This window comes from Eulemur rufifrons, chromosome 1 (assembly GCF_041146395.1).
Source record: "Eulemur rufifrons isolate Redbay chromosome 1, OSU_ERuf_1, whole genome shotgun sequence".
Classification (NCBI taxonomy): Eukaryota; Metazoa; Chordata; class Mammalia; order Primates; family Lemuridae; genus Eulemur; species Eulemur rufifrons.
Window position 1 is genome coordinate 26,937,126 of NC_090983.1, and position 20,389 is coordinate 26,957,514.

At 35.5% G+C, this 20,389-nt stretch overlaps 1 protein-coding gene across 2 annotated transcripts in view; it reads right to left on the reverse strand.

Annotated features, from left to right (window-relative positions):
• Positions 1–20,389, reverse strand: part of ADAM23 (ADAM metallopeptidase domain 23) — a 153,720-nt gene that overhangs the window by 40,536 nt on the left and 92,795 nt on the right. For both annotated transcript variants that reach the window (XM_069467886.1, XM_069467894.1), the window contains exons 9-15: positions 19,458–19,523; positions 11,986–12,057; positions 9,317–9,480; positions 8,235–8,319; positions 7,192–7,282; positions 4,861–4,909; positions 2,625–2,724 (exon numbers count right to left, since the gene is read on the reverse strand). In XM_069467886.1, coding sequence (XP_069323987.1) covers positions 2,625–2,724; positions 4,861–4,909; positions 7,192–7,282; positions 8,235–8,319; positions 9,317–9,480; positions 11,986–12,057; positions 19,458–19,523 — 627 coding nt within the window. The remainder of the gene's footprint in view (positions 1–2,624; positions 2,725–4,860; positions 4,910–7,191; positions 7,283–8,234; positions 8,320–9,316; positions 9,481–11,985; positions 12,058–19,457; positions 19,524–20,389) is intronic.

A 20,389-nucleotide genomic window follows, 5' to 3' on the forward strand; every position in this document is an offset into this window, starting at 1 on the left:
GCTGAGAAGCCATAAAAATTGTCAAAAAGAGAAATATGCTTCAGTGACAGCCAAATGTGATATATACAATCAAGTAAATGCAAATAAACTTAGGAAAAAAACGTTGCCAGAAATCCAAGCCCATCATTATCATTGAAAAGAAATCTTCACTGTCTGGAGCATGTTAAGACACATGAATGGATGTATAAAAATCTCTCAATCATTCCTAGACCAGTGGAAGAGTCAAGTTTCTAGGATAATCCATTCTACTGGTGCCATGAACTTGCTTGCCAAATAAAACCAATTGTTGAGGCAGTGGTTGTTTATGAGAAACATGCCTATTTCCCATTAGCTGTGGGGCAGGGTTTCTCTGGGCATGATCACCCACCCACCTGAATGAAGACTGGAGCAGCACATCCCAACCCAAATGCTCAGAGCCTGACTGAATATGAGATGGGGAAAGAGTCTCCATTTTCAGCAGCTGAACACACCCCAAGGAAGGGTTGCCTTCCACTGAGAAAGACCTGATCCTCCTTCCACTTCCAGGAAGGCAAAACTATTACAAGAAGCAAAGCAGGTTTCCAGGCTACTTGGGTGGGACTCCCATATGGAAACGTCCAATGAGTGAATCAACAGTGCTGACCTCTGCGGTATTTAGATTGGCAGGCAGGAGAAAACGGGAAAGGCAAGGGCTGCCTAGAACGCAACCAGCACTTTAGACCAGGCTTCCCATTCTTCCATTCTAAAGACTCCTCCTCTGCCCTGAGATGGGTCACTACCTCAAACCAGATGGAAAACAAACATGGCAGTGGGGAAGATTCCCAATGCACAGAAAATATGCACACAGATAATGTAAAAATAACACATAATATGTGCATATACATACATTCACTGACTAAAAACACCTGAGAAAAAGTCCGTTCTTTGAAATATGCATATGAACTACACACTGGAATCTGTAGGGTTTTTTAATTATTGTGCTAGGTAGTTGAAAAAAAAGAAGTAACTTCATATTTACTAACTTTTCAAAATGAAGATGTATAATTATATTTATCTCATTTCCAAGTTATTTAGAATAATTTTCTTTTGACTGACGGGCAATTTCAAAAATCCTCTGATGAATCCTTGTGCGTATGCTAGAAACCTTAACCTTTCCAAACAAGTTAGAATTGTTTTCTCAGGCATGATGCTTATAATTACCTGGTAGGCTGCAAGCCAGGTAAAATTAACCACGCATACTGCAATTCCAAAATGCTAGCAGCTCACATTAGTTCATTATTATTAATACTTATTTCACCTATTTTAAACATTTTGAAGCTTTCAGATTTCTGCTGCAATGAGATCAATGCCATGAAAGGCAGGCAGCCGACTTTAACGATAAAAGGTCACTTTAAAAGTCCTGTGTCTTTTTCCACAGCCTTACTGAGATTTTGCACCGATGTCAGACATCCAACTACCATCTCCTGACTGCAGCAGTATCACTTAATTATGGGTATAGAAATAAATTATTCTGTCAGTTAGCCACATTAGTCACTGATCTTTTTTAAAAAGGTTAACATGATATCACTGCTATCTCAGTTTGCAAAGTATCAAACATTTTGTACAGCAATGAACTATATTTGACTTCTGAAGTAGTATTTTAAAAGGCAATATAAAGTTTGCCATGTTAGAATTTCTATACCATCGGCTAATTAGCATCAATCCTGCCTTTTTTGGCCTGTTAAGCAACTTCATTTCCAGACATGCTACTGTAGGTCTACAGTCCCTTATCCAGAAGTTTTATAGCCAGTGAGTTCAAGAATTCTGGCTTTGCTGAATTTTGGAAATTATGATGCATTTATCATGTTCTACATAATAGTCCCAAGGGGCCTGACTATACCCTATAATCAAATATATTAATATTTCTGCAGTAAGACTTATGAATATTTATACTACGAGGTATAAATAAAGATTTTCAGTTTAGGAAAAGCTTTACTGTCAAATGTGTTTTCTGCAAATGCGTAAAAAGCACTTGTGGAAATTTTCAGAGTTTTCTGAATTAAGGATTTGTAGATAAGGGACTGTTACACTTTACATACAAATTTTGATAAAATGCCACTTGACAACATGAACCTTCCCAGGTACAGATACCATGTAATATAAATACATACAAGTATTTATGGTATCCATAAACACCTTGGGCCATTTTTTGGCTGGCTGATATTAGTAATGTTACCTTCCCAGGAGAACAGACCACTCAAAAAAAAAAAGGTCAAGAAATTAGGCCCCTAGAAAGAATATCAAGGGGAAATGGGATTTTTATCAGAAAAATGAGTAAAGTAGCATTTTATCTTAATCTAACCCACTATTTCTTAGCAGCAGGGCATAAAAACTAACATGAAAATTTCAAAGATATTTTAATAGAAGGATTGTTTGCTTTTTGTAGGGGAGGCTTGGATGGATGTAGCTGGCACTGAAAAATCAGAACACTGAATCTACGGTTTTGTCATTCATTTAAACAGGTCTGGCCTTCAATATGATAGGGTGTTTTGTAACTAAATATTAATCTGATTGGCAAGAAAACTACTTGCCAAGACAAATATCTGATATTCAGCACTGCTCCACTGCAAAACACTCGAGACATAATTACACTTTCTGTTACTAACCTTTGTTGGCCTGTTGAAAAGGCAGGCTGCACCCCCTCTTTGTAAAAAGTCTCTATACTCCAAAATGCTGCACTTTGAGAATTTTCGGGAATGGGATACCCTGAGGAAACAAAGACTCAATTATGTAAATAATTTACCAAAAGCAATCATCAGAGAAGAAAATTAAAACCATTGTATTTGAACAAAATGTTCACTCTGGATCCAGATTAATCTACACAAATTTTGACAAGGTACTTATGTTCAAATTGCCAAGTAATTATGTGCAGCGGAGTTTGCAAAGATAGAAAATCAAAGAAAATCACAGATTTGGGGGCTAGGTTACAACCTCCTCAGTACTCAAGCCCTTTTGTGACCTAGCTTAAAAGAGTTTTTGAAAAGCTCATTATAAAACCTCTTCATCTAGGCTGTATTTTAAAGTGTTTAAAGTGTATTTAAAGTGCTATGATATTTATTTGCTATGTCTCAGTAAAGGAAAGCAACTTTTTATCTCTGTCCTGAATAACAGCAGCTCATGCAACTTACTAGATTTTACACTGGCGGAGAGAGTTGTGAGGACCAATTTATTAAAAGCTCTATAATGCAGGCTTTGACAATGCAGTGACGGTAAATAAGGAAACCCTAAAGAGATATGTTAGACCATACATGTATATGGACATAAGTTTTTAGTGCGTACACACAAAAGTAAAAATAGAATTAGGCTAAGATCCCATGAATAATAGCTCTTTATTCTCAATTTCAAATACTATTTGGGAATATTCATGATTTAGCAGGAATATAAAGTGAGCCTCTCTGTGATGTACTTAATCAAATTAATAGTGGCAAGTCAGTGCACAGGAGAATGTTACATACACAGTCAAGGTGAAGCTGAATCACACACACACCTATTGCTTGGTAATATTTGTAAGAGTGCATGATTTGAGAGTGACAGGCCACTTTTTCTAGGGTGCAGTCCAACAGTTTTATGTATTCTGACGTATGAGGGTAGTTTATGGAAGTAGATAAAGCCTGCCACTACTGATAGTGCCCTCCTACAAGAACTACATAGAAATGTATACTTGAGAAAACACATATTAACTTTAAATAGTTTTATTATATCCTATGGATAGTCAGTCCAGGAGCTCATTTAGAAATTGGGAGTTTAGAAGACATCTTCCTATAGAACCAATGTTAGAAACAGGGCTACCTTCCTACAGCAGTCTTCAAAAAAGCCTGGTTCAGCCATACATTGCTAAGCTATGGAACAATAGTAAGGGGACCATGGAAGCTAAGAGTTTTGAGTTTAAACTACATTTTAGAACTGTGTTCTAAAGTAGCAGGAATAATGGCTGACTGTGCAAACCCTCATGCTCACTGTCCTCTTCTCCCCAGGAGCTGAACTGCTGGGAGGGTGTGGTGGAAGAATAAGGAGGGGCTCCGTACAAGTAGGTCGGGGTCTCTAGCAACCAGGGCTCAGAGGGATCGGAGTAGGCCCAGAAATGGCTGGTGTGTTGGGCAGGTATCTGGCACGGGCAAAGAAGCAGGAGAGACACTGGGTAAGGAAACTTCTCCTATTACAAGAAGTGGGCAATAGCTTAGGGGGCCTGAGGGCAGTGGCTTCCACGGGGCAGGGGTCCCTGGGAAAGAGGGCAATGTTTGTAGACCTGGTTCACTGAGGCAATGGCAGCTCTGGGGCAGCTGCTCTAATTCCCAAAGTATACACAAAGAAAAGAAAAGAAAAGACAGGTGATGGAATGTTCAAGTGTCTACCACTAAAAGACTACCTAATTTAGACACAATAAATCTGTCTTAATTTTTTTAAAAAGCTTTATTGATTATATAAAGTATAGTAAAATTTTTTTATTACTGTAAACATAGGTATTTATGAGTTCCTTAAAATGTAAATTGATGACTACATTGATTTTCACTGACTGCTTCAGGTAGACAACCAGCTTTTATTCTAAGTGTACTAAAAAATTAATGCCTCTACTAAACTTAGACACATCTAACAATGTGCTTCCTTTAAGGGTTAATAAGAAGTACAAGTAGTTAATACGTTTTACTTTTATCACTAACCTTAAATAAAAAATTAAAATATGAAGTAAATTAGCCTTTTCAGTTTTAAAATATCAGACAATTAATTACTGAATTTATACTGTAATTATCTTAAAAGACTGGTACCTACTAGACCGTGGTCTCTAATTACATACAGCAATTTTATCAAAAGGCATATATCAAATCCATGTAGATGAAAATTTACCCTGTTTCCTCCATGATGCAGCCACCCCAGGATTCTGTGCAGTCACATTCTAGTCCAATGAAACAATAAAAGCAACAGAAGAAAAAGGAAACAACAAAAGTCACATCTTTAATCTGCATTACAGCTCCTCCAATAATTCTTTATTACCAATTCCATGTCAAATAGATACGGAGCGTGAAGTTCCATAGAACAAAATTCATTTCTTTTAAATCAGTATTTCCTTATCCTTTCCAGAAGTACAGGTCACTTGCTAAAAAAACAGCTGGCAAGAAATGAAATTGTGCTTCTCTTCATTTTTGTAACTCCTACAACTCAATTAGGTTCCCAGTTTCGATGTTTAGTGAAAAGCACCCTAGTCTAGAAACTGGAAAGCCCGAGGTGAGTCCAAGTCCTACCATAAGAGAGAGTCCCACAGGCTAGTGATTTAGCATCTCTCGGGTCTCAAGTTTCCACTTCTAACATGGAACTGCATCTCTCGGCCTATCTCCCAGAGTGGGTCTGGGGTTCACAGGAGATGGTGTGCCTGTGTGCTCTCTGCGAGCTGTGCACGTCTCTGATACACAAACACAACAAATCATCATCGAAGTTCTCTAACAGAGCATGCTGTGAATTAAAGAAGAGAATTCAATTTCCCAGAGTACAAGTGAGAATCAGCCAGAGACTTGAAGATCACTATGCCAAAATGTTTAGTAAAAGAGAGCAATCTGAAACAGAAGTGTACATAATCGCTCAAATAGCAATCATAAACTTAACTTAGATACCAGAGACTGACACACTGATATTAAGATGAGCTCTTCTCTTCATTAGTTTTTTCCTATTCTCTTTTCTATCATAAATAAAGATATTTTTAAAGAAAGACTTCCAAATGGCTTTTTAAAACAAACTTTAGAACCCATGTAACAGCTACCTAAACAAACACTTTACAGAGGAATAAAGAATTTTAGGAGGGAAGGAACTCCACCATCCAACTCAATAACATCTCCCAGCTGACTCTATCACTGGTCCCTTCTAGGTTCCAGGATGTCCAAAACAAGTGCATAAACCTAGTTACACTCTATGCCAGCTGTCAAAACTGTAAACACCTCTTTTAGTGTGTGCTGGGTGTTTCCTTAGGAAAGCAAATACTTTGAGCAAGATAATAAATGAAAGTTTGTGGGGATTTGCAAAATGCCACCAGACACTTGTGATGACTTTGTTACTTGATGACTTAATATATCCATCAAAGGAATCAAGAAGCCTGTGGATATACATTTTGTTTCAATTTTCCATAATATTATGCATTAGTGACAAAAAAGTATAAAATGTAGGATGATATTAAGGTGAACTTTGTCTTTTTCTTCTTTAGTAAGGTTGGGGTACAAAGAGAAACCTTTATTCCTAGTGCCTCATATTTTCACAGAGGGAAGGGGACTTCCACTTAATTTCTAGGTAAGTGAATAACATGAGTGAACACACTGGTCTCTCTCTTGAGTGGTCATATGTTTCTGGGTCTTAGGCACTCAACTATAAAAATTTACTGAAAATGTGTATTTTACTACCATGTTGGTATAAAGGGAATATAATCCAGATTTGATTTTAGTCTGATTTTAAAAGCAATTAAAATTTTTCATGGACCCCTAAAATTACTGTGGGCTCTAGACTTTTTGCCCACTAGATAAATCAGCCCTGTTTTTCCATCTACCTCTCATCTGATTAATGATAAAAGTGACAGGTAACAGTCTTTGGTCATGTTTTTTTACTGCACGGGATCTGTGGCCCTGTTTGTACTCCCTCTAGGACCTGCCTGCCCACTAGAGGACAATCCTATCCTCCACCACTTGTCCCATAGCTTAAAAGGCCGTGAGGGAGGGACTTCCTGTAGGGGAGCCTTCTTTGCCAACTCTTCTCATGGGACTGGGTGGATATGTCTAATTAAAACTTAAATATGGACTCCTTTTTGACTCTAGATCTAAGCTATTTCCCAAGGCAACTGTCATATTACCAACCTCATGATGGAGCCTCATCTAGCATCTTGTGTCTATCCTCAACTGTTAGAACCCAGAGGGTGACTACTCCCACCCCCAATCCCAACATTACGCAGTGTGAGAAAGAGCTGACTCACTCCCTGAGAAACTGGGTATGATTTTATGGATTTTGAAGGGGGAAATTTCTACAACCCAAAGAGATTAAGAATTATCTCAAGTTGCTCATTTTGTAAAATTTTTTAGAGGAAGGAGATATACTATAATTAAACTACAATGATTTGAATGAAAAATATTTATTTATTGACTGGACATGCATTATACAGACAGAATGGCACATGAAAGTGAGAAAGAAGGTCAATGTACATACTTGGCTTTCTGCTAGAAGGTTCCCATTGGATTCCAAGGTTTTGAGCCAGGCTCTGCGATAATACTTGTGCCACTGCCATTGGAAGACCATACTGTTTTTCAGAGTTGAAAGTGTGTGGGAAACATTTGAGAGAGTGCACAAAGCTAGTTATTATTTCTTAATTGTTACCATATATCACCTCAGTTCCCTAAGTAGAGCCTCGCAGCATCTAAATATGGAATATACTCCTCATCACTTTCTCCTTGCAAATGGGCCCAAGAAGCAGAAAGCCCCTCTTACTATGTGGTGTCTCTCAGAACTTGAAGCTCTCATGTGGAAACATAAAATACAAGTCACAAAAGGCTGTGCTCCAATTTAACTCACACCAAGCCAAGAATAAATTCAACTTACTACAAATATGTCAAGTGAGGTCCCCACTAAATGACGGTTATTGGGATAAACTAGTATAACATATTCCAGGATTGACCAGGGTTTAGATATAATTTGTTAGGCTTTGGGGTGCTGTTGCCACCTAACAATTTCCTTTATAAAAATGAAGGTATTAAAACTTAAACTATGAGATCAAGGAAATATTTGTTCGAATTCATTCTACAGATAGGTAGATAGAAGGCATAAAGATGAAAAAATATACAGAGGGAGAAAAAGAGAAGATACAGTACTGATATCATAAGCCCTTTATTTAAATGACTTAAATCTAACATGGGCAGAAGAACATAACTTAAAAAAAAAAGTTATAAGGGAAGGATTAATAAGCTTATAAAAACTTAACATCTTATCTACAGAACCTAAAAATCTCTGGGGCAATCTTCAGCTTACATTTGCCTGATAAATATGGGAAACTATCATTATAATAACCAAAGACAGCATTATGAATCCAAAGGACCATTTTGGGTTTCTATTTATTAATAATATAAGCCACTCATGCTACATAATCGATGTCATCATTCTAAACACGCATGAGAAGAAATGTAAACTGGGCCATGGGGAAGAAAGAGAACAGATGCCAAGATAAAGCTCTACTTTAAGAAAATGATAAAATTTACCTCATTCACACCAACTCCTCTTGTACGAGAACAGACACCTCCGAAGTAACTCAGACTGCTTCTCTTATAGTGGAATGTCACCCGCCTTCAGAAAAAGAAGTGCTGTTAGAAAACCAATGTAGTGACCATCAAATAAACTCTACCAAAACAAGTCTACTCCCCTATACTGAACACTCCAGAACCATCTTCCTTCAAGAAATCAAAAACTGTATTTTAAATAACTTTAAATTTATGTTGTCATAATTACCTTTAAATTTATGTTATGTTAAATAATTTCAGTTGAGCAAGCATTAACTGAGTACCTAATAAGCATCATGTACTGGCATAGATAAACAGACCACAATCCTTGACTTTTTTCTAGTAGAGAATATCCAGTCGTTATACAAAATATTGTTGATTATTATAAATTGCTGATTAAAGACTGAAAGAAAAGAAAGTAAAGGTTAAAGGTAGAAGGAAAGGAAGGGGTACTTTGGTTGGTTTGATTCCAGGACAGAACCTTGGAAGACTGTCTGAAAAGAGTTTTGCCATGAGAGGGTAAAGAACCACTTATTATATTAAAAAGAAAGTATGGAACCCTTCTTCCTTAGAGATAGAAACTCAATTTTATTCAATGGTTCACCTAAAAAAACTCCACTTCCTAGCTTCTCTTTGTAGCTGGGTATGGCCATGTGACTACAATCTACCAAATGACATGTTGGTGAAATTGACGTGTGGAAGCTTGCAGGAAATCTGCTTTACAAGGATTGAATTGGCTAAAAGGAGTGCCCTTTTGCCCTTCTCCCTGCCTGTCATTCCTGTTGCCTGTCATGAAGGCTGGAGCACCAGCAGCCTTCTTGGAATATGAGTTGACCTTGAGGATGGAAGTTACATGTTCTAAAGGTAGATTGATAGCCCACAGAATCACCAGCATCCTAGCACTGGACATCCTATCTCTATGCTTCTTATGTAACAGACAGGGCAATCCACAGCAATCTTGTTCAAGTCACTATTTTCTGGTATATAACTTAGCTTGACACAATAAAGGGATAAAGATAAATGTCAAAGCAAAGACTACAATAAAAGCTTAGACAGGTACATACGAGATGAGGTGCACAGCATCAGCGTGCTGCTTGATACGCTGCCGGTATTTGGAGAATTCGTGGAGCATCTGCACAGGATTGGTAGTGATGTCAATATGATCCTTCTCAGTCCAGGTCTCGACAGCCACCAGGACAACCCTGGTGTTGAGCTGCTCCTTGTAAATCTGAGGGTATACAACAGGACAGGCGCAGGAGGAAAACACTGGGTCAAACATGCACGATCAGTGAGTCAGAGTCAGTGGAAGGACAAGAAGGGGAAGGTGAGAGGAGAACATGGGTCACAATTAGCTCATCATCGAGAATCTTCTCTTCCTTTTTCTTTTCCAAGAGCAGAAAAGAAAGAAAGAAAGAAAGAACAATCACAATCCTGTCTCATGTCACCAACTCTCCTATAAGGTTATTTCAATCCCAGATCAACACATGTAGTGACCTGGCATCTCACTAAGGGAACAGATAGTAGGAATGTTAAGATTCTAAAGTCAGGACATAAACTGAAAACAGGGTTCAGTAAAACCACCCTTCTAGACCTCATAGAGGGTAACAGGTTGGACCTGCTATGCTGGCTCTGAGTAAGTAACCACTTATTCCTGCAGTACTGGAACAGGTCACTAAATCCCAGACAAGCGCCAAACAATCTGGCTGGCTTGCCCTCGGATTTCAAGTTATACGGAAAGTAAAATAACACTGAGAGAGAGAATTATGGATCCGAGGCCAAAAAAGATTTTGGCCATCTCACCGTCGCCACAGGGTGGCATCATTCACAATATTTAAATTGCTACCTTTCTGTGGTCTTTCTCTACTTTTTGCCCAGTAGCTAAATAATTCACATAATTAAGCAACTTCAATGAATGCTGTCATTTTGTCCAATTTTCAAACCACTTAAGGAAACAATGGATAATCTTTGAACACAATGAAGAAGGAGGACATCATTATGCCAAAATCAAATCGAAGCTCTAATGATTTCACAACAAAAGGAAGTTAAGAGTAATGTCTTTAAAAATCAGTGGTCAGCTTCAGAACCTTATATGGTAACCCAAAATAAAATTTACACTTTGCAAGATGTGATTCTATTTAAACCTATTGAAATGACTAATACAGAGATGCTACCATGAAAACAGCTTTTGCAGGGGAAAGATGTGTTGAAGACTCTCTTTTCCATATTCTCTTATAATTTTCCTCTGAAAAAATTGATAGGAGCTGAAATTAAAGAAAATTAATAAACCAGGTATGAAAACTGGCTCTCAGAGGTTTGATCCTACTTCTACACGACAAAATCTATGCATATCTACTTATCCTTTTGCTAAGCTGGGCCTACCAGGCACATAATATACATTATGAATATTTACATGATCACTGGTTTTTGGACTGTTTAAAAGGCAGAAAAGAAGGCATCCCTTTGGGGTAAATAAATATCATTTAGATGTCTGGCAATTTATAGAATGTTTTTTTTCCCAGTTAAGATAGAATATATAATGAATACTGTATTTAGCTGAACAAAACATCAATTTACACTAGAATATATAAAGTAGTATGCTATATTTAATTTATGACTAGTCAAATTGTATTATTTATTACAACATAATGCATAATGTTCTTATCTATAGAGTTCCTACCTAAGGCATGAAAAAGGATGAAAATCTTTTTTTTTTTTTTTTTTTTTTTTTTTTTTGAGACAGAGTCTCACTTTGTTGTCCAGGCTAGAGTGAGTGCCGTGGCGTCAGCCTAGCTCACAGCAACCTCAAACTCCTGGGCTCAAGCGATCCTCCTGCCTCAGCCTCCCGAGTAGCTGGGACTACAGGCATGCGCCACTATGCCCGGCTAATTTTTCTATATACATATTTTTAGTTGTCCAGATAATTTCTTTCTATTTTTAGTAGAGACGGGGTCTCGCTCTTGCTCAGGCTGGTCTCGAACTCCTGACCTTGAGCGATCCACCCGCCTCGGCCCCCCAGAGTGCTAGGATTACAGGCGTGAGCCACCGCGCCCGGCCAAGGATGAAAATCTTAACCATCATTCTCTGTAACGTACAAAATACGGGGGGAACATACTGATATTAAAGATTTGTAGATTCAGAAGTCTTTGTAAGGAGATATATATATTTTATTGTTTCAAATTAGTTTTAATTTGGGACTGACTAATATACTACTTAATTTTTTCATCTAGAAATAAGTCTGAAACATTCCACCAATGGGAAAACTAAGGACATAAATTGGTGTCCTTTTAAACAATTTTTTTGTATTACTTATATTCTCCAAACATACTCTGCCTCAATCTATTAGTTTTTCTCTGCTAACATCATACATTTTTAAAAAGATCAACTAGTTGTTAACAAAGTCCCATTTGTCGAGTATAATGTCTACTCTTTTTGGTAGTTAAAGTTCTCCATTGTTTTTGTCCTCCCTAGACCCTGGTGATGGTAAGGTCTAGACATCACTTAAAAGCAACAATGACAGATCTTTATCTGAGGATAAGTCAACAGTCTTCTAAAACTCTGAGAGCACTAATCTTTGTAAAGCAGATCACCCTATAATTTCTTAGCCAGATGAGCTTAAGGATCACATTTGTACTTTTGCTCAAGATATAATTAGGCAACAAGTAAGCAAATAGAGATAGAGATATAAACCATTCCATCTTGGTAAAAATGGGTTCAAAAAAACCAGGATACTTACAGAATCCACAAGGTTGACCACAGACTTTGCAAAGTTGTTGGTATGTGCATGAGAAGAGCGATGCTTTTTATACTGGGGGGATAAAAAAGATATACCAGTCACTGCCAAATCACAATTTAATGGTAAATTTCAAAATTCTGTAAAAGCAGAAGTCTCACATCAATAGTAGATATGAAGATTAAAAATACAGAATTTAGTGGAATTTAGTTTGTGCCATATTGGAAATGGTGATGTTCTTATCTTACTTCTTTGTTAGGCAGCAAAATTCAGACTTATCTAAAACACCCACAGTGTTCTGGGTAATGGAAAGGGCCTATAGAAATCTATGTGAGAAGCCGTGCACTTGAGAAGTAAGTTTTTAATTTAGTCTTAATGTCTTTTGTTTTCACTGAAATGACCTTTTGCAGTTTATACCAAAGGCTTAGGCCAAAACAATGTAGTCCCAACTAGACACTTTCCTCATGTTAAACTCAAGGCCATCAAGAAAATTTCTTAGGCAAGCACTTTAGATACTATCCATAATATGGAAAGTGTTCGTCATGCATTTGGTATGTCCCTTGGGAGGAATGCCTCCTCCACACGAAGGCTTTTGCTTTCGACTGCTTCAAGTCAGAGCAAAGAGGATACAAAAAGTAAATATGAAATGTGCTGGTAGTTTATGGTTGTTTATGATTATTTAAGAATATAAAGTAAAGTAAATTAATAGAATACTTCCATAACAACATGTGGAGGGCTATGTTTTTAGCAAGGAGTAGTATACTTTGCTCAGTGTGTCTTTAAGAGGACACCCGAAGCCTGAAGTCTACCATGGGAAGATCCTGCCTTCTACTGGTCCACGAGGCTATCGTTATCTTTACAACTCTGAGCAAAAAAAAAACATACTTAAAACTACTGACTGGCACCACAAGTCTTTGAAATTTGTCTTCAATTATAATTACTGAAATAATTTCATGAAGATTAAAAATAGTCCACATTGGAAAATCATGATATTCTTTTTTTCTCCTTTGTCCACTTTCCCCCTATAAATTTGTCAGACCCCCTTCATTTCATTCTCTCTCTCTCCCGTGACTATGTTTTTTAAACAAAGAATGTATGTCTCAATGCTTACATGTCTGATGTTTATTTTTTATAACACTGAGAACACTGATGACCCATGATAACAGTGCAATAAATTGATAATATTGTGCTCTATTAGTAGCATTCATTAATTCATAACTATTGGTATAACATTACTGTTACTGTTTATGTTATTGCGACCACTGTGCATCATAATCTGACCCAAACCATCTTTATGTGTCCTTTTAAAGTAAACTAACATGTGCATAACTGGATCATAAGCCATTATATTAATCTAAAATTTTTCACACATTTTAACAGGTTTTATAACCTTAGTATAAAGAAGTTTCTACAAATAGCTCAGCATTTTAAGTTGCCTAGCAAAATTCCACAAGCTCAAAACTTTTGAAGATATCTTTAAGAGTAAAAGCAAAAGCCTTAACATTAAGCTCCTTTGGGGTGATGAAAATGTTATGGAATTAAATAGAGGTAATAGTTGTACGACATTGTGAAGGTACTAAAAACCACTGAATTGTAGACTTAAAAAGAAAGGAAAATATTAGCTGATGCCTACTCTAATACAGTGATCTTACACACCTATTAAGATAAATTTTATTTTGCTTCTGAATATTAATTTGTCCTTTTTTGAAGACTTCTTTTTATAGTATAATGATCACAGAAAACATGACATACAAGTTTAAAAAAATAAAATAAAGCCTTTTTAAAATCCATCAAAATGTGATGTGTTTCATTTATTTCTTATTTGTAATTTTCGAGCCTCTGACTTTCTTTGTAGAAGGATGATTCTGCCTGCTGTGTGGTGAGCGAATTAGAGATAGTCAAGAATGGAAGCAGAGATGTTTATTGGGAAACTATTGCAAAAGTCCAGGTAAGAGGTAATGGAGACTGGATAACTGTAGAGAGAAATGGGTGGATTCAAGAAAAATGAGGTAGAGCTCTAAGACTTGCTGATGTAGAGGATGTGGAAGGTGAGGAAAGAGAAGAATAAAAGATGACTCCTTGGTTTTGACCTTGAATAGATGGGGGATGGCAATGCCATTTAAAATAATGAGAAATACTAGGGGAAGAGAAGCTTAGAGCTAAGAGTTCTGATTTAGAAATGTCAAATGTGAGATGCCTATGGAGTAGAGATGTCAAATAGACAGCTTGGATATATGAGTATGGAACTCAGAAGGCTAGAGCTACAAAGCAGGGAGTAATGAATTTACTGTCAAGATACTATTTAAAGACTTGAGACTGGAAGCTGTCACTTAGGGTCAGAGTATAGAAAGCAAAGAGAGCCCTGACCCAAGCCACGGGGCACTCCCATAATTCTAGAGGTCAGATGTAAAAAATTTACATGACATGGTCAGTGAGGTTAAAGAGCTATTATGTCACAGAAGCTGAGAGATAAAGAAAATATTTTAAAAAGAGAGTAATCAACTGTGTCCAATGTTGTTAAAAGAGTAAGATAAGGACAGAACAGTGACCACTAGATTTGTTAACTTGAAGTGCCATTTCACTGAGCACCTAGGATATACTAGGAACTAAGATAAATGTCTCTCCTGTAACCAATATTTGCTCCTCATAACTCTATGTGTGTTTTATTATCTCCAAATAACTTACCCAAGATTACACAGCTAGAATTCAAAGCCTACTCTGGGTTGAGAGAGGAGATAAATTTGTTCAGTTAACAATTCTTATTAGTATATGTATATTCCTAACAAATCATGATTATTGATGAGAACTCATAATTTGTTAGGTGTGTATAAAAATGTGGTGGTTTCTATTAATGAGGTATTGTCTCGCCCTAGTTAGGATGGCTATTAACAAAAACACAAAAACTAACAAGTGCCTGGGAGGATACAGAGAAAAGAGAACTCTTCTGTGCTGTTGGTGGGAATGTAAACTAGTAAACACACTATGGAAGAACAGTAAGTTTCCTCAAAAAGCCACAAATAGAATTACCATATGATCCAGCAATCCTATTACTGGGCATTTATCCAAAGGAAAAGAAATCAATATATTGAAGAGACACCTGCACCCCCATGTTTGCTGCAGCACTATGCACAATAGCCAAGATATGAAACCTACCTAGGTGTACAATAACAGATGAAGAGATAAAGAAAATGTGGTATATATACATACACAATGGTATATTATTCGACCATAAAAAAGAATGAAATCCTGTTTTTTGTGGCAACATGGATGGAAATTGAGGACATTATATTAAGTGAAATAAGTCATGAACAGGAAGTTAAATGTCACATGTTCTCACTCATATGTAGAAGCTAAAAAAAAAGTTGACTTCGCAGAAGTAAAAAGTATAACAGGGGATACTGGAGACTAGGAAGAGTAGGGAGAAGGGAGGGAGAAGGAATGATTTGTTAAAGGATACAAAATTACAGCTAGACAGGAGGAATAAGTTCTAGTGTTCTATAGCACTGTAGGATGACTGTAGTTAACAATAATGTATAGTTTCAAATAGAAGGATATTGGATGTTCACAATATAAAGAAATGATAATTGTTTGAGAGGATGGATATTTCCCTGATCTGATTGATGATCACTATACATTAGATGTATTGCAACATCTTTATGTACCCCATGAATATGTACACTTAATTGTGTGTCCATTAAAAATTTTTAAAGTGGTGGTTTTTAAGTAAGGAAAAACAAATGAGGTTTAACTTGAAAAACTTCGAATTATAATCCCATATTTACTCTTATTGAGTCATACTTAATATAGCAACAATGTAAGCAAAACATTTGTTTTTCATGTACTTTAAAATATCTCAACCAATTTTCTATTAGAATAAGGTTTTAGCGTTTGTTTTTGGCTTATGCGGCTCAAAAGAAATGTTTACAGAACATCTTATTAAGGATATAATTGGCTTGCAAATTAGGTTCTGCCAGCCAGGTACTAAAAGCTTTCCACCAAATTGAGGGATGTTTCTTTTCTAATTGAAAGCCACTGATAATGTGATGCCTATTCAAAATAACATATCCGCATTTGTTCAGGCAGCCAGTAATAGGCTACTCTGAATTAAAGGGGTAAGCTTGAATGCAAATGTAGGCAGAATGTTTCCATTTACTGCATGAATGAGAACTAATTTTGTATATAAAGAAATATATGCAATCTCCATTTATGATAAAACTTATTTTACATTTTCTGATCACTAAAAAGAATTTACATTTAAACTGGAAAATTTGCTTTCCCTTCCTGAACAAATGCAATCCTTAAGAAATTTGCCTTTTGAAAAAAATTAAGATTAGAATATGATTATCAACCCAAAGGTGACAGTTATCAAAATAACTATGTTGAATCATATATTTAATAGTATAAGGATTATAAAATGATTATTCTCAGTGGGACAATTATTCCAAAGCCAACAGCACATCTCCAAATATTAAAAAATAAATGTATTAATTATTCTAGTTCAGTTTGACTTTCAACATGTGAATTTAAGTACTTTGATCCAAGTTCTGGTTTACTATTTTTTTGTGCCAATCAAATTCAAAAACATATCTTCACATCATATAAAACATACCTCTAAAAAGGAATTTTCTCAACTCTCAAAAGAAAAAAAATTCTTACAGAATGACATATGTATTTGGGAATATTATACACTAGAATGTAACCTGGTCTTCAAGCAAAAGAAATACGAGGGCTGTCAAGAAAGTATACAGCCATGTAACCGTTCTCATTGTATTAATAATGGCTGTCTACTTTCCGGATAGCCCTCGCATATTTAATTCTATTAGCCCATAAATAATATTTCTTTAAATAGTAGAAATCTTCTTAGATAATTTCTTTCTATTTTAGACATGATTTCTACCCAACAATAAAAGCTTTTGATTTTTTTTTCCTTTCTTAACATGTATTCCCTCCAAATTTATCAGTACAAATTACAATGCTTTTCTTCTGTTTTCAGAAACAGATGAACATATCGTGCCTACTTCTCATCCATTTTAATAATAATAAAATTATCAAGATTTACCATTAAAAGATTTGATAGCCTGAATAAGGTAACTTTATTACAAAATATACAGTATAAAGAAATTTTCCATATATAAAATGATACGTTAAGAAGGGTGCTATTTTATTATTCATAAGATTATTTAAAAGGCTTAAAAAATAAATTCAAAATACATGATGTTTAAAAATTTATCAAGTTTCCTATTTTGCACAGTTACTGAGATCTGCTCTCTGACTGAAAGCTTCATGCTTCTTCCTAATATAGCATGGTGGAACAAGAGATTTAGAATTGCAAGTAATGGTTTGGGAACTGATTCTATCAATTACCAGCCATTTGGGAATGCACTTTGTACATTTACAGATATTGTCTATATATCTTAATTATTATTTCCATTACTATAAAAGTATTTATATAATGGATGTTGGAAAAAGGTTAGGCTTCAAAAGCCATAATTTTGCAACATGTCACAATGCTCAGGATTGAGAAGTAGCTTGAAAACATTTCAATTTTCCAATCAACAAAAATAATTCAGATGAAAAATTATATTTGGGTTTCAAGCAAATTAATGTCCTTCAGAAACTCATATTTTAGCCTTCATTGTCTAAAATGACTGCCTACACATTTGGTTTTTCTTCTCACCAGAAAGGACCTCTCCTAAATTATATGTAATTCTGATAAATTCTACTTCTTACTAATATATCTCAAACAATGTATTTAAAGGGTACTGGTACAGAAAATAAATCTTCATACAAAGTAAGAAGTGTTCTATTGAAAAACTTTATACTCAACATAATTGAACTGATAATTACTCAAAAACATCCATTAAGGTAGAAACTCAAAAGTTTAAATATACATTAAGTCACCATTTTTTAAAATGTATGGTTCCAGGGCCTTCTCAGAGTAGCATTTCTGCTGATTAGAATTTCACATGGTCATTTTAGCATGAAACACAGCCTTATCATATAGTCTAATAATCTAATTTTGGTTTCATTAAAGTAAAACAAGGACTTTAAAGACACTTGCAAGGCAATCTCAATGTTTTTACCCATCTTTTACAAGTTTGTCAGCTATATCTGACTTTTAAGTATGTTTTAAGAGATTCTCATCTTTATGGTTTTTCCAGAAATGTAACTTTGTTTCACTAAAAACAATTACTCTTTGTCTTGTTGTATGCAGTTTTTAAAATTAAATTACATAACTACAATAAAAATGACAACTGGCCTAAACAGTTCAGGAGTGTGGCAGGGGTTGCTGGTGCCAGCTCCCACCAGCTCACAAGAGCCAACTAGCCACATTCTCTCCCTGCTCATTCAGTGATCTCACTTTGATAGCTCGAAATCAGCTATGACAGGAGTATTTACACCATGGATACCAGCAAAAATTATAAACCAAGAGAGCTAGATGTTAGAGTTTACCAGCACACCACTAGTATTGGGTGTACTAGCATATAACTCACTGACCAAGACTCTTGTAGGCTTCAGCCAAGACATTTTACAAACAAAATGGTTAAGTAGAGTACAGTTAACAGAGTTTCTACTTTGTTTTCAAGAAATGCCAATGGGTAATCCTAGCACTCTGGGAGGCCGAGGTGGGCGGATCGTTTGAGCTCAGGAGTTCGAGACCAGCCTGAGCAAGAGCGAGACCCCATCTCTACTAAAAATAGAAAGAAATTATATGGACAGCTAAAAATATATAGAAAAAATTAGCCGGGCATGGTGGTGCATGCCTGTAGTCCCAGCTACTCGGGAGGCTGAGACAGGAGGATCGCTTGAGCCCAGGAGTTTGAGGTTGCTGTGAGCTAGGCTGACGCCACGGCACTCACTCTAGCCTGGGTAACAGAGTGAGACTCTGTCTCAAAAAAAAAAAAAAAAAAGAAATGCCAATGGGGAGCAATGACTGCTTTTCATATTTCTTTTTAAGAGTTACTGAAATGACATATTCAATCACATTTTACTTTCATAGAAGTAACACAAGAGTATCCATCTTTCTAATATTTAAAGAAGATAAATAATCAGTTAAAGATAATCTCTTCAAATTATGTTATATATTTATTTCCTATATCTACCACAAATCATAATAATCAGTCAGAAAAAAAAACATATTAGCAGAACAAAGGCATATAATAAAATTAGAAAGCAGTGACCAAATACAGAGATGAAGAAAGGTCGAGAATAAGAATTTTAAATGAAGACAAGTGAAAGATACCAAATAGCTAAATCCATTAATTATAATTATTATTAAACATAGGGAAAGTTTAGAGTTGTGAAAAGTCTATAAAACCCAGTGTCTCCAAACACCAAGAAATAAATCAACTGACCTATTATCTCTAAATATATTGGCTTTAATAAATAACAAATAATGATTAAATGTAAAGGGAAATGTATTCTTTCTTAAGTAAGCTATTGGATCTAAAACCCCATTGACTCTATATTCTTACCGTCTTGTGATCATTAACAATCATAAGTTCCAAATACTTCATTTCTTCAAATACACCACGAGATGGCTATGAAAAATAAAAATATGTGGTTAGAATGGTGATTGACATACAAGACCTCTAATGCTCACTGTTAATCTGTAGATCAACTTTGAATTTCAGAACTCTTTGCTGCCTACTTTATAAACACCTTAGAAGAAACTTGGTAGGGAAATCAAAAAAAAGGATCATAAAATGTGTGTAAACATTCAAGTATTCAAAAAAAAACTGTATTTAATTATCATTAAAGTACTCATCAAGATAGAGAACAGACCATGCTGTTTTTGTATGTAAAAATATTCTAGAGAAATATTTACAGCGTTAATTCTGTTAAATAAATTCCAATTTCTTTCACATGAAAATGTGATAAGAATATTCATATTTACAAAAAAATTTCAATTAAAATCTACATAAAACTCATTTAAATAAGAACAGTATAAACTATAATTACTTCCAGTATATCTGAAACAGGTGTAATCAAATAGAAACATTGACTCACTGAAGTGAAATTCTAAAAATAATGTACCAATTCTTAACCACACAACTCAAACGAACCAGCATTGCCAATTATTACATCCTAAAGTCTTCTAAATTTTAATTACTACTAGATAATCCTTTAAGAGTTTTTTAGCCCTCATTTGGACTTTTACTTATTTTTAACAGTTGGAAAATTAATAATGGTGGCTCTTCTTCACATACATAGTCATTGAAAAGTTTATATTTGATAGAGGTGTACTGCAGTGAAAGACCAGCAGCCTATATAAAACTTATTATTACCAAGCACATCTTCCAGAGTAAGCAAAAAGAGATCTGTAAGTATCCCCCCACCAAAAATGTTTCCACAATCACCATAATATGAAGCTCATAAAAGAGAGGATGATTTAACCTGGACCTAA